At 39.2% G+C, this 13,413-nt stretch overlaps 1 protein-coding gene across 1 annotated transcript; it reads right to left on the bottom strand.

The window, feature by feature from the left end:
• Positions 1 to 8,361: 8,361 nt before the first annotated feature.
• On the bottom strand, positions 8,362 to 13,369 carry atp1b3a (ATPase Na+/K+ transporting subunit beta 3a). Its single transcript, XM_023295027.3, has 7 exons — positions 13,022 to 13,369; positions 11,619 to 11,747; positions 11,239 to 11,337; positions 10,932 to 11,125; positions 10,678 to 10,728; positions 10,058 to 10,144; positions 8,362 to 9,968 (listed from the first exon to the last, which is right to left on the bottom strand). The coding sequence occupies exons 1-7, from the start codon at positions 13,131 to 13,133 to the stop codon at positions 9,801 to 9,803; spliced, it is 840 nt and encodes a 279-aa protein (XP_023150795.1). The 5' UTR covers positions 13,134 to 13,369; the 3' UTR covers positions 8,362 to 9,800.
• Positions 13,370 to 13,413: the final 44 nt, after the last annotated feature.

The raw sequence follows: 13,413 nt of genomic DNA, 5'->3' as shown, positions 1-13,413 counted from the left end.
CTTTAGGTGTTGGCTTGCAGCTTCCAGCAGTAAAATAGGCTTTAATGTGTTTCTTGGTGTGTTTTAGGGCTTTGTACTGGATAGTTGTCTTGGTAAATTAGGTTCTTTAGCCACAGTGAGCACATGGTGCTAATGTGTGCAGTGATTAGTGGATTTGATGCAGCTGAGTTGTGTCTTTATCTTGGCTGTAGTGAGTCTTCAGAGGTTTTTGGTCAGACACATTCTGTATTCTTGTTTGTGAAGCAGCATTGGTTGTCCAGAAGGTAAGAGTTCCTGTCCTGATTCTCTGTTCTCAGAGGTTCTCTGGTAGGCTGCAGGAGACTTTAGCGTTTGGGTTGTACTAGTTTGGTTTTTGTATGGTTTCATTTGGACGACTATCTTGAGGCCCCTCCATGTGGTTTAGTGAGGTTTTCTGGAACAGTTCTACAAAGCAACCTGCAGCAGAAGAGACTTTGAGAGTTTTTAGGAAGTTCTGGAGACCAGACTTTAGAACAGCAGAAACATTTGTCAGCAGTTTGAGCAGGAGAAGGTGAGCTTCAGAGTAGAAATGAGACGGAAACCTTCTTGACCCGTGTGGTGAGGTCCTCTACCAAGAGTTTGAGCAGGTTGTGAAGAGTCTGTAGTTCTTTGGTCTGAAAGCACAAGAAGAGTCGACTCATTAAAGGAGAAAACAGGAGATATTGTTGGTTCTTCTGTCACTCTGCAGTTTCCTTAGACTGAATATCAAGTTTATATTTTAAATGATTTCCCATGTGAGCCCAAGAAGACTTCAATAAACTCCCTCCATCCCCTGGACACAACATATTTTATTACCATGTTAAATCTTTTTTTTAATGTTTTTGAGTTTTAATCATAGTTTTAGCATAGTTTTTTTCTCTTTGCTTGTTTAGTTTTGTCATCTGTGTAAAAGGTGCTAAACAAATAAAGTTGAATTGATAAACTGAATAATTGACTAACTCATGATTGTGACAACAGAAGTATTTTCATTGTGATTTAAGGGTTTATTTCATTTTTAAGGTTGGGGTTAAAATCTTGACAGAAAAAGAAGATTAAAGAAATAAACTACATAACAAAAAGCAATTAAATCAAAGGAAAAAAATTAATACAATAAAACTTTTAAAAAGTTTTACTATTAAAAAGATTAAAGAAATTTAAGATGTAATTTTCTAATTAAACATTTAATTTTTTTAATTAAATGTTTTGTCTTTTTAAAGGTTTAATAATCTAATTAAATGTTTTGCATTTTTAAAAAATGTTTAATATTCTTGTTGAATTATATTTTTTAAATGTTTAATTACGGAAAATATTTTATCTGTAATTTTTAATATTTGTATTTTAAAAATTTTGTTTAATTTCATAATGACATGTATTGTATCTTGTTGAATGATCGCATTCAATATTTTGTCTGTTTAATAGAGTTAAACATTAAATACAATTAAATGATATTAAATTGATATTAAAATGATCTCATTCAATATTTTGTCTGTTTAATAGAGTTAAACATTAAATACAATTAAATGATATTAAACAGACAAAATATTGAATGAGATCATTCAACAAGATACATGTCATTATGAAATTAAACAAAATTTTTAAAATACAAATATTAAAAATTACAGATAAAATATTTTCCGTAATTAAACATTTAAAAAATACAATTCAACAAGAAGAATATTAAACATTTTTAAAAATGCAAAACATTTAATTAGATTATTAAACCTTTAAAATGACAAAACATTTAATTAAAAAATTAAATTATTAATTGGAAAATTACATCTTAAAGACAATAAAACTTCAAATAGGAATTAAACAGAAAATACAATGAAGCATTTAAAAAGAAAATTAAACATTAAAAGGTGGTAAAACATTTAAAAAGAAAAACCTTAAAGATTTAATCGAAAAATTAAACACTGGGAAAGAAAAGGAAATTTTTCAAACAAGCCGATAAAACATTTGAAAAAACAACAAACATTAAAAAGACAAAACATTTGGAAATCAAATCAGACATTAGAAATGAATAAAAGGTGAGAAAAGAGCAAGACTAAACATTTAAGAAGAATCAAACTAAAGACAAAACATTTGAAAAGACACCAGTTAAACTTCAGAAGATCAAAATAAACAGAAGAGACAAAACGATCAAAAAGAGCAAAAACAATTAAAGTGTTTTCAAGTCTGAAATGAAAACATCAAGTTGTTTCTTCAAACATTTCCTCTTTCTATGTTCTTGGTTTGATTGTGGACAGATTTACTAAGAACTCATTTCAGAAAACTGCTTTCCAGATAAAGTCTACTAGTAGTTGAAGGCATCGATCAAACTAATGTTACCTTCTGATCTCCACAAACTTTACTGTTCAGTGAAGAGAATCAAAGTTTGTTCAGGATTTCTAAAGAACCCACAGGTGAAGGTCTGAGAAGAACTCAGATGGATGGTCTAAATGTGAAATCAAGATTCATGGTCACAAGTTTTAAGGCTTCTGTTAACCAGAAAGCTCAAACTAACAGAGAACTACTCAAGAACTTCTAAGATTTCAGTCCTCAGACTGTCTGAAGGTTCAAACTAACAGAGAACTACTCAGGAACTTCGAAGATTTCAGTCCTTGGACTGTCTGAAGGTTCAAACTAACAGAGAACTACTGTGGGACTTAGAAAATTTGAGCCCTCAGACTGTGTGAAAGCTCAGGTCCTGAGGACTCGGGAGGTGTGGAGGCTTTGGAAAGTCTTGGAACTGAGGGTTCCACCCTCCAGCACAAAGGCTGAAGTCCAACCTCCTGAGAAAAACGGTCGAGTCGAGACTCAAGTTTGAAAAAAAACTCGAACACGACAAAAAATAGATGATAAATGCGCAAAAAAAAGAAAAATTAGTATCTGAGCGAGTAGCTCAGGGGATAAGAAGACAGACTCCCAAGCGGAGGGTCGCAGGTTCAAGACCCGCCACCGGCCTTTTTCTTTCTTTGTCTTTGTCAGGATTTTGATAAAACTTAAGAAGGGTCTGGTCTTGAACCAGCGACCTGCAGCTCCATAGGCAAATCCTTAACTCACTGAGCTACAGATCAGATAAAAAGAAATAAATTCGTCGTCCCTTTGACATTGTAGTTCCTCAAGTGACCACATGGGTGGAGCCAAGGCGGAGTCTGGGTGGAGCCGGGGCGGAGAGTAGGTGGGGAGGTGGGTGGCGGCCTCCCCCCTCTACTCCCCAACCTCCCCCCACCGCCCACCACACCTTCCCCCGCCCGACGAGTTCTTCGAGTCTCCACGGGTTTTCCCGAGTTTCTGGAGTTTCCACCAGGTCGGAGGCAGAACAAGTTGTCATGAAGAGGTGTTGAAGTCGGCCAGGATGGACTGACTTTTTACAGCGACTAGAAGGAAGACGACTAGAAGAGCAGGTCTTTAACCACCATCCATAAAATCCATGGAGTCGCTCCAGAGAAATGAAGGGAGGTCAACTTTTATCAACCTCCATCCAGATGTTCAACTTCATATCTTTACTTTGACATTTTTAGCACCACAAACCTTTAGTATCACACTTTATTATCATTTATTAGGACTTCAATGGAATCCACCAGCAGATTTAGTTTTTCTTGACAAACTTTATTCTTGTCGTCGTGGGACTGCAGTATTTAAAACTGTTCCTTCTATTTGACCTCATGTTTATTAGTTTTAGTGGAGAAACTTATTTTAATTGTCCATTAGTCTCTTAAAAAACAAATAATAAATTGGATTAGTGAAGAGCTTTAAATTTCTTACTTTGTCATATTTTTAAAAAATACAAAAAAAATAAAAATAAAGCGTCTTGAGACAATTTGACCTGTAATTGGCGTTATATAAATAAAATTGAATTCAAATTGTATGTATCTTGTAATGTTGGAGTAATTCAGCCATATATGTTGGAAAACACATTTTCTTTGTCCATTAATCTGTTGATTGTTTTCTCCAGTAATTCATTTCTTGTTTTGTTTTATAAAATGTCAAACCCAAATATATTCAGTTTACTGTCATAAAAACCAAAAAGTTTACATTCATGATGCAGGAATCAGGCGGTTTTTCACTTTTTATCTTAGTTTAGTCATAAAGATAGTTGATAATGTGTGAATTGTTGCAGCTTGTGAGCAGTAGAAGGTTTTAATCTTTGGGGCCGAGTGTCAGAAAACATTTAGAAACCAACATCAACAAAACACAACAAAGATTTGAACATCATTAAAAGGAAATCCAACTTTTGCATGACAATGTCTAATTAAAGGACATTTATTTCCAACGTAAATGTGTGATATTCATCCTCTGGAGCTTTCTCTTCACATCGTCTTCCACCTGGACTGGTTTGGTCGGGAGCATGTGCAACAAACATTTGAAAAACTGCACTTTAACATCAATGAATGACACTGAAGTTTAATCTCTACATAAATGAGACTGAGTCTGGATGTGCTGCTCTGTCATTAACTCCTAAGTTTAGGGAAAGTTCAAACAAAAGAGGACAGTTCAGATAAGACTTGAAAATGAACTTATTTTGAACAAACATCTCAGACTTTCTGAGCTTCAGCACCTCTAGCAAGATATTTTAACAACAAGTAACTCAAGAGATCCAGACGTTGGAGAGAGTTAGCTTTAGCTGAGCCAAAGAACATGTGGGACGCTAACCTAGCAAACATTTCAGACTTTTCTCTGTGAATTCTGAGAAATAATTTACTATTTAATGACAGAGCTACACATCTGAACTCAGTCTCATTAATACAGACTCTAATTCAGTGTCATCCATCCATATTAAAGTGCAGTTACCCAAAATGTTTGTTGCATGAGCTCCAACAAAACCTGTCCAGGTAGAAGGCCACTTTGACAAACAGGAAGTAGAAGATTCCAAGCAGATTTATAGAAGGGGGAACCAGACTGTACTAAGTGTGGTCGAGTATAGAGGGGTGTTTTGTGGGTTTTTACGGCTGATAATGATTATTAGTGAGACATTTGGAGTAGATATTCATTTGCACTAAATGAAAGTATTTAAAATCTTGAGTTAAACTTAGAAGAACACAAACTAACAGAAAACTTTGTTGATACGTTTTTGTTTTGTTTACAGATGTTAAGTTAAAGGAGTTTTATTCGTGACGTATAACCAATCAAATCACTCCAGAAGACAGAGCGACCACAGGTAGATAAAGGTTCAGAGGCAAAGTAGCACCATTTTTAAATGTATTTATTACCGTAAATCCGTAAAAAATAAAATACTGATAATCAGTAAATCAGTCAGCCCACAATTACTACAATTCTACAATGTATGTCTCTTTGCTTTGACTTGTTATTTGTACAATATACAATGTATATGATGGCGTTGTTTCATCTCAAAGGCTATACTATGATGTTTTCTCAGAGACATACTGTTTGTTCTGGCCCTGGGCCACTGTACTCCTCCTCTGTTGTTTTCTGGATTGTACTCAGCTTCATGCCTTCGTCCACCCGGCCTCCGTTGACTCGTCTCGCCTGCCATCTCTGGAGCTGAAGCTGGATTGGAACAGACCAAAGTACAGTCCAATCACGATGCCAGCTGCCTCTCAAAAGGATCCTTCATCTGGCAGGTGGCGGCACTTCTTCTGAGGGGAAGCTGAGCTGGCCCGGCAGAACTTTGGAGATGTGTTCCAGTGGTTGGTGGATGTGTGGGGAGATAGAGAGGGACCTTTGAATTGTTCAGAAAGGAAAACAGGGAACCCATTGGTAGTTTCAGTTTAGGGTGCTACTGCGGTGTCTTTTTGGGTTTTAAGAGGTGAACAGGAAGAGTTTTTTTTGTATTGATTATCTTTTACTTTGTTCCTGGTTGGAATGCCCATCAATGTCAACATGAAGTTCACTTTTAGTTCTGTTTATTTATTTTTATTTTACTAACACCCATTTGTTTTTAACCCCCTCACATGTTGTGTTGTTGTAAACTTACTCTTTCAAATAAATTCTCATCTAACCCTCTGGAAACCAGCGTTTGGACTGTTTTTGTGTTGCTCCTCACCTACTGACAGCTGTGGACTAAAGGCTATACTGTGACGTTTTTAGAGCGACATGCTATACTATGATGTTTGTTGGGCGACACACTATACTATAGGCTTTTTTAATTGACATATTACTGTGACTTTTTTTTGTTTTATTTTTTGTTTTTTTTTAGCAACATATAAGAATTCGAACAGTTTTAAAAGTCACTATACTTTTACTTGTGCAATGAAGTTATTATTCTATGGCATTTTTTAGACAACATATTATACTCTGATGTTTTCTTGAATAACATACTATTTTGACAATATACTGCACTATGACATTTTTTGAACCACATATCATACATGACAATTTTAGGCAACATCCTATCATTTTGCGCTTTTTGAACCACATAATAATCTATGTTTTGTTTTTTTTTTCTTGCCAACATGCTGTACTATGAACTACAGGCCATACTATGTACTGCTCGTACTTTTAGTATTACTACTACTGCTTGTACAACTATACTACAGCTACTATTAATCGTCTGGTATTTGGTTGTCAAGCTGCTAGCTCGCCTTAGCGTTTTGCTAGTGGCTAACTAGTTAGCTCTCATAGACTGGAAGCTCTCAACAAGATTTCATAATGAAAAAAGAGCCAAAAACTATTCTTACCTATGAAAAGTCATTCCAAGTTTCCTTGTCTCAATCGTACGACGTAGTGTGTAACTGTATGCAGCACAGTGAGCCGGCATACTTGTTGTTTCCGTTTTCACGCCGTCTACATCAACGGAATGCACTGAAACTTTGCCCCCACTAGCTTAGCCTCGCTGTAGCACGCAGCTCAAAGGGGCGTGTCCTATCTACTCATTCATATCTATGAGAACAACGGTGACTGCACATGAGGACGCATGACGTTGATTAGCTGCGTAAATACCATTATATACAGTCTATGGTAAATATGTATGTGAATCGCATCATTGGCTGCAGCAGCCAGTCACTGGTCACTCACTGACTCACACTGAAAAATAGCACAGAATGAATTGTTACGTGTTTATTTTATTTTCAATTTAGGTTGGATTTTTTTTTTGTGCGCAGCGCAGATTTTCTGTGCACGGAGACCGTGTCAGCAGTGCGCAATTGCGCACGCGCGCAGCTTAGAGGGAACAGTGATCGCAACCCTTCTGCTTTCTCCACAGTCAAGCTATAGAGCACAACGTTGACTTGAAATGTGCAACCTTCTCATGCACGCACATATTTAATTAAAGATTCACTTGTGCGTTGTTTTCAAAGTAAGACTGGATGTGGACAGACACAGATGAATCTATACTAATAAAAACTTAAGTTTCTGCACTTCAGTAGAATTTGAGGGACGTTGCTTGCATTGCATCCTGCTTTATACTTCACTAGATTGAGAAAAATACTCGACTTTGCACTACACTTCTGGCAGCCCAGTTGTTTTATAAATTAAGATATTAAGTAAAAAACAAATTATATAAAATGCAATATCTTTTTAAAGAATAAACCAGTGATTACCAACCTTTTTTTTTTCTTTTTTTTTTTCTTTTTAGCTCGCATGCCCTTATAAAAACACTGTCTCATTGGGTGTCATGAGTGTGAGTAGACTGGTTTCCTGTTGTATCTTCTCACAAAAAAAAAGTCAAAAGACCTTACAGGAAAGTCCAAAAACCGAATATACATCTTTGTGGCAGAATTTCTTGCATTGTAACCCACTAGGATGGTAAGGTTAGCTGAGACATCTCTTTTCATGCAGAATGCATAAAAAAAAAAAAAATCAAAGAATAATACACTATTACACTACTAAGTTGGACAGTAAACAAGAAGATAAGTGATGAAGATAAATTGCAGGTTATGGAAAGAGCTGCATGTGTTGCCATATTCAAAAATTGTATTTATATGAAGTAAAAATATAAAGGTATTATATACAGAGATAAAAGAGGCAGTATGTGTGCGCCTGATGATAAGGTGAATCCTAAAAAGAAACTGCCCTAGCAGGAAGAAGCTTCAATTTTGACCTATAAACTTATTCATAGATGCACCAGTGCAGATGCTTGCAGAGATAGCTGGGATCAGTGCATGAAAATTCACCAGAATGGAGGAAAATGAAGTCTATGATGCTCAACATTTCCTGAAGGAGGATCCCCAGACCCACAATGTAATGTGTCCCCTCCAAAAAAAATATAAAAAATCTGTACTTGCAGATGTTTCATGTTTGTGTAGCACTTCTTGGTGGGTTGCGTTAAACAAAAATATTAAAATAAATGTCTTCATATACACTTTGATATGAATATTAGTGAAGTACATTGACCAAGACATAAAGAATGCTACATTTTTTTCTACTCTAATACCGACAAAGCCTTTATTTAAACTGAACTAAATTAAAAACTGACAGGAGAAATTTTTTTCTTTTTTTCTTCAAAATCACTTTTATTCCACAATTTATTTCATCAGGTCTTAAGGCACCCTGAAGAGATGTTACAAGTTGTTCTTTCAAATGCGGGTTCCTTTAAAGACTGTGTAAACATACTTTTTGAATAAGATAATTTCCTGTAAATCTTTGTTTAAATTATTTCTTTACAGTGCACAGACATTGTGTTTTGTGACAAAAATACAGTGTGAATTAAGTAAATATGGTAGATAGTGTATATATATATACATTGAAGAGTAATAGATTGGCAGACAATCAGATCAACAGGCTGAAGAAGACCGAAAACTAACAATCGTTGAGACCCAGATAGATATACAGATCACGTAAAGATATACAGTACATAGTTACAGTGAACTTCTTATTTTTGCAACGCTTTCCCAGCGCCTCTCCGCCTCAGAAGCAATTTTTACACGGTACCTTCTGTGAGTGTGTGTCGCCTCAGCCACCATCGGTTTCGCAGCACCCGGCGAGGTGGAGCGAGACAACTTGTCTAAGTCCTGGAGGGCTCACCCACATGTTGGCTATTGCAGTGGAGAGGTGAGTAAACAGGAAGACGGGCAGACAGACAGACGGACGGACGGACGGACATGCAGACAGACAGACATACAGACAGCACAAGACTGGGTTGTGGCTACGCGAGGCCACAACACAAAAAGATCTATCTATAATTCCCTAAATATGGTAAGGATCACAATGTATTTATAGTAGAAAGGGACTTTGTAATTGGCATTTCATATACAGGGATACAGTGGCTATATTTGATTATCGACGTACGTTCCTATGAAGCCTTTGTGATGTGCGATGAGTCATGTGAATGTCATGTTCTACTTTCTCAATTATACTATACAGCAAGATCCTCTCAACACCAGTGATAATACTGTCCTGATGAAAACACACTCTTCCTGACAGCAGGAAGGTCTAAAAAAAAAACAACAAAAAAACATAAAATAAAAAGTTGTACCAGCAGTTACACAACAGCTCCAAATGGCTTGGTTGCAATGGCTATAAGAAAGCTAATCACATCAATGCTAAAAAAATAATAAAATGAATGAACCGTGCAACAGGTGAAAGCAGGGATGAAGGGATGAAGGGATGGAGGGATGGAGGGGGGTCAGGAACAGAGCCTGCATTTTGTTCTGGGGGTCTTTGAAGAGGTCAGCAAAGGAATAATAAAGGAAAGAAGGGTCAGAAATGTCATCAAAGCAACACCTGATATCACGGTATACCTGGCTCTCCTACCAGAAGCCAAACTCGTCGGCACCAAACCGTTTCGGCGGATCTCAAAATGCCGTCTTTGTGACCTATTTGACACTTCCTTCCTTGTATTTTCTATATATTTTTTAACCTAAATCCTTAGCAAACGTGGGCAGCCTCATCTGGTTTTATATGTCGCGGGTCGTCTCCGCATTTTACTCCGTGACCTTGATCCTGAAGGTGATGCGGCCCAGGAACTTGTCCCGCTCGTCGTCGTTGCGGAGGTTGGAGCCCTCTACCCTGCACTCCACCGACAGCTCCTTGTTGTAGTCCTCCTTGGTGAGCAGCAGCTTCACGGCCACCAGGGGCTGCACGTAGTTCTCCTGCATCAGAGCCAGAGACAGCCGCCTGTCAATAACACGTCCACGTCAGGATGTCGCCGCACACGAGCTGACCGGGGATAAATACTTACATGGGCTTTCTTGCCGTAGTAGGGGAAATACATCTTATCAAAGCGGCCCTCGCTGGGGAAATATTGCATTTGAACTGGGTTGTCTTTCTGCAACGAGGAGCACACGTTCACGTAAGTTTCACATTAAAATTAGTTTGTTCGATGTGAAATTAACAGCAAATGAGACCACATGAGACGGGACACTAAAAAAAAAAAAAAAAAAAGAGTAAACATCTTCGTGTTGTTAGTGAAAGGATTTAAATGAAGTGGAAAACAGGATGTGTTCTGCTGAAGCTGGAAAAGTGACATTTTTGGCAGAAATTACACTGATTAGAGTAAAAATAAACTGTAGAATGGCACTGGGATGGGATTAGAGGCACCTGCATAATGACCTGTTACATAATCGGAAATGTGTTAACACCCCTACTGGCCTTATCCTGATAATTTACATATTTATCTTACCCTAAAGCCGTCAGTGACAGCATGCAGAAAGATATCAGACACAAAACAAACAAAAAGAAGGAAAAAATGACAACAAGATCAACAGAAAATATTATGGTCATCACAGAAATGAAACGGAAAAATACACATACAGGCAAGAAAGATATGTGTAGTGTGGAGGGAAAAAAAATAATGTTTACTTTTACTGTGCAGTTGATATAAGGATCTCCAATTGGCTTCAGGCCAATGATCTGTGAAGGGACAGAAACAGTGTTTAAAGCTGCTGCAAGAATGTGTCCAAAATTAGAAATTAAGCACATCATTTATTTTGGGAGCTGTCAGCGAGCGGCTAAATGGATCGAGAGCAGAAGCTTGTCTGGGAAGCAGGAGAAGGCTGAAAAGACGAAGCTGTGAATGTTCATGGATGCCGTGACAAAGGAAAAGTGGGTGTTACCCTGTTCATCTTCAGCAGCACGCAGGGTTTTCCATCACGATATCCAAAGCTGTTGTCAGAGAGGCCGGAGCACAGACTCAGGGAGCCCCTCTTGAAGTGACAAGCTTTCTTTGTCATTTCAGTTTCACTCTCCTGATCATAGTACTGCCCAGAAATGCAGGCCTCGTTCTTCTCCTGCTCTGTGTCGTTATATCCTGACAGAGAGTGGATGCAGACACATTCAGATACATGCGGCATGAGTCAGTGGCAGAAGAAGAGTGGCATTCATTTTATTATGGATCGATGTATGGGAGTGAAGTGCACTTACTTTTGAGGAAGGCCTCCAGATGGTCGACATAAGTCTTGTACTGCGCCGCGTCAGATTTGTTGAACACGATATCCAGTGAATTTGGACGAATTGCCAGCCCTGAAGCGAAGACGAGAACGTAGAGTAAAGAGGGAAATGATCTCAACAGTGGGAAACTAATGCACAGCTATTGGAGTTTGTCTTAAGTTACAGCCGGAAAGAAAACATCCACTGCTGATATCACACAGTGAGAGGCTCCAAAACAGATCGATGCAAAAAGCACATTATTGTGACAGCGTCTCATTGGTGTTAGTATGAATAATGAATGCCAGAGAGATGAAGGCTGCCAGTTACGGTAGCTGAAAGTCCTGCATTGTGCTGCATGTTGGCAAAACACTAACCTGGGAAGGGAACGCGGTCTCTGTACCTCGGCACATAGTCATCCAGAGTGAGCAGCATCACCCACATGGTCAGGGCAAACATACCAGCCAGGAAACAGTAGAAAACCAAGTAGAACAACAGGATGAGGGCTGGAGGGAACAAACACAGAACAAGAAAAAGAAAAGAGACGTAATGAGGGAGGGAGACAGAAAGGGGTCATGTATAATTAACTACCATCTTCAACCACATGGGCTTGAACAAATTGCCTCCTGGTTTTCCAAGTTTCCTCATCTTCAGGCTGGAGAAACCTGTCATTTGAGTGAACTGGCCCTTTGAGAGAAACCATTTTGAATCAAGGAGGAAACGCTACCTACAGCTAATGCACGTGACGCCTTTTTTGTTTTTTTTCTTTTATCCACTGGAGACCCACACTTTTTCAAATCCGACAAGACTGAAGGAGCGTGCTGCACCGCTTTAGAGCATCAGCTGCCTGGTTCATCAAGTGCAGATGAGGAAGAGGAAGAGGAAGAGGAGGAGGGGGGCAGAAAGAAAAGCTGCATTTATGGAAACATCTGACTCAAAATGGTTCACCACCATCCAGCTTCCAGCACACCGTGGATGCCCTCTAAGTTGACCAGAAAAAAAAAAGAAGCAGGGATGGACCCCTCTTGCTTCCTGCTGTACACCCCCTCTCCTCTCATTCCTCTCCAACAGTATCCCACAATGCACCTGCCTAGTACGTGAAAGACAGAGAAAGAGGAGAGAGGGAATCCCATTTGACCTTGACAGGCATGCTAATGTGGGCGGCCATGCAACTGCAATGGAGCATCCCACTGCACAGCAGCACAGGGGCCCAGGCAGCCTGACAGCCTGCGCTAGCCTATAGGAGCCGGGCTGCTGGAGGGAGGGTGCCCTGTTACTACCTCACTCTGGAAATAACTGGGGGATCATTACATAAATGTATGGCCTGATCAGCTCTATGGACTCCGCTCTTGATCACTGTGGCACTCTGTGATTAGATAACGGGGGTCAGAATCCAGTCCCCTCCTCTGTCAGTGCAGATGACACATATTAATAAGAACAAAAAAATCCTGATTGATCATCACCTGCTTGGTTGTTTGTGCCTCTGCAGCAAAGAGAGGGCTGGTGCACACCTTTGATAGCATCATTCCTCAGCCTCTCGGTGCAGGCTTCTCCTCTACACCTTCACGTAGGCCTGTGATGGCTCCTCAGCTAATCCACCATCTAGATCATTTTAATTCATCCGTGCAGAGGAATACATGCGAGGCTGTCTATTCTGGATGCACATGTCTGCTATAATCCCTTTGAAAATGAAACGAAGGGGACACCGGCTTAGGTATAAGCCCCGTGAATGTCAAATCAGAGCCACTAATTGAGTGCTGAATAACGGGGGGATCCTTACCCCAGCTGCTGGCCGTACGACCCAGCAGCTCCCCGGTCCTCGGATTGTAGATGGAGTCCTTCCAGCTGGACACGTTCTCCTTGTTGGCCGCCTTATCCTCGGTGCTCGCCATGGTGATGATGGTGCTTTTTTCTTTTTTTTTAGTCGTTGTTGTTTAGTTATTTTTTTCGTCCAAAATGTGCAGGTTTTTTTTTCTTCCTTCCTTAAAAAAAATGCAGAAAAGCGCAGCGGGGCGATGTAATGAGGCGAAGAAGCCGGCGAGGCGGCGGTGAGTGGTCGGATCAATGGTTGGGAAGGAGTGGGCGGTGTAGAAAAGAGGGAGAGCAGAAGGAGAGAGATGCTCTGGTGGAACAAAAAAAAAAAAAAAAAAAAAAACCGAAAAGGGGAAGGTG

The sequence above is a fragment of the Amphiprion ocellaris genome, chromosome 10 (assembly GCF_022539595.1).
Source record: "Amphiprion ocellaris isolate individual 3 ecotype Okinawa chromosome 10, ASM2253959v1, whole genome shotgun sequence".
Taxonomy (NCBI): domain Eukaryota; kingdom Metazoa; phylum Chordata; class Actinopteri; family Pomacentridae; genus Amphiprion; species Amphiprion ocellaris.
Note: the sequence above shows the minus strand (reverse complement) of the source record. Positions and strands in the feature narration are given on the sequence as shown.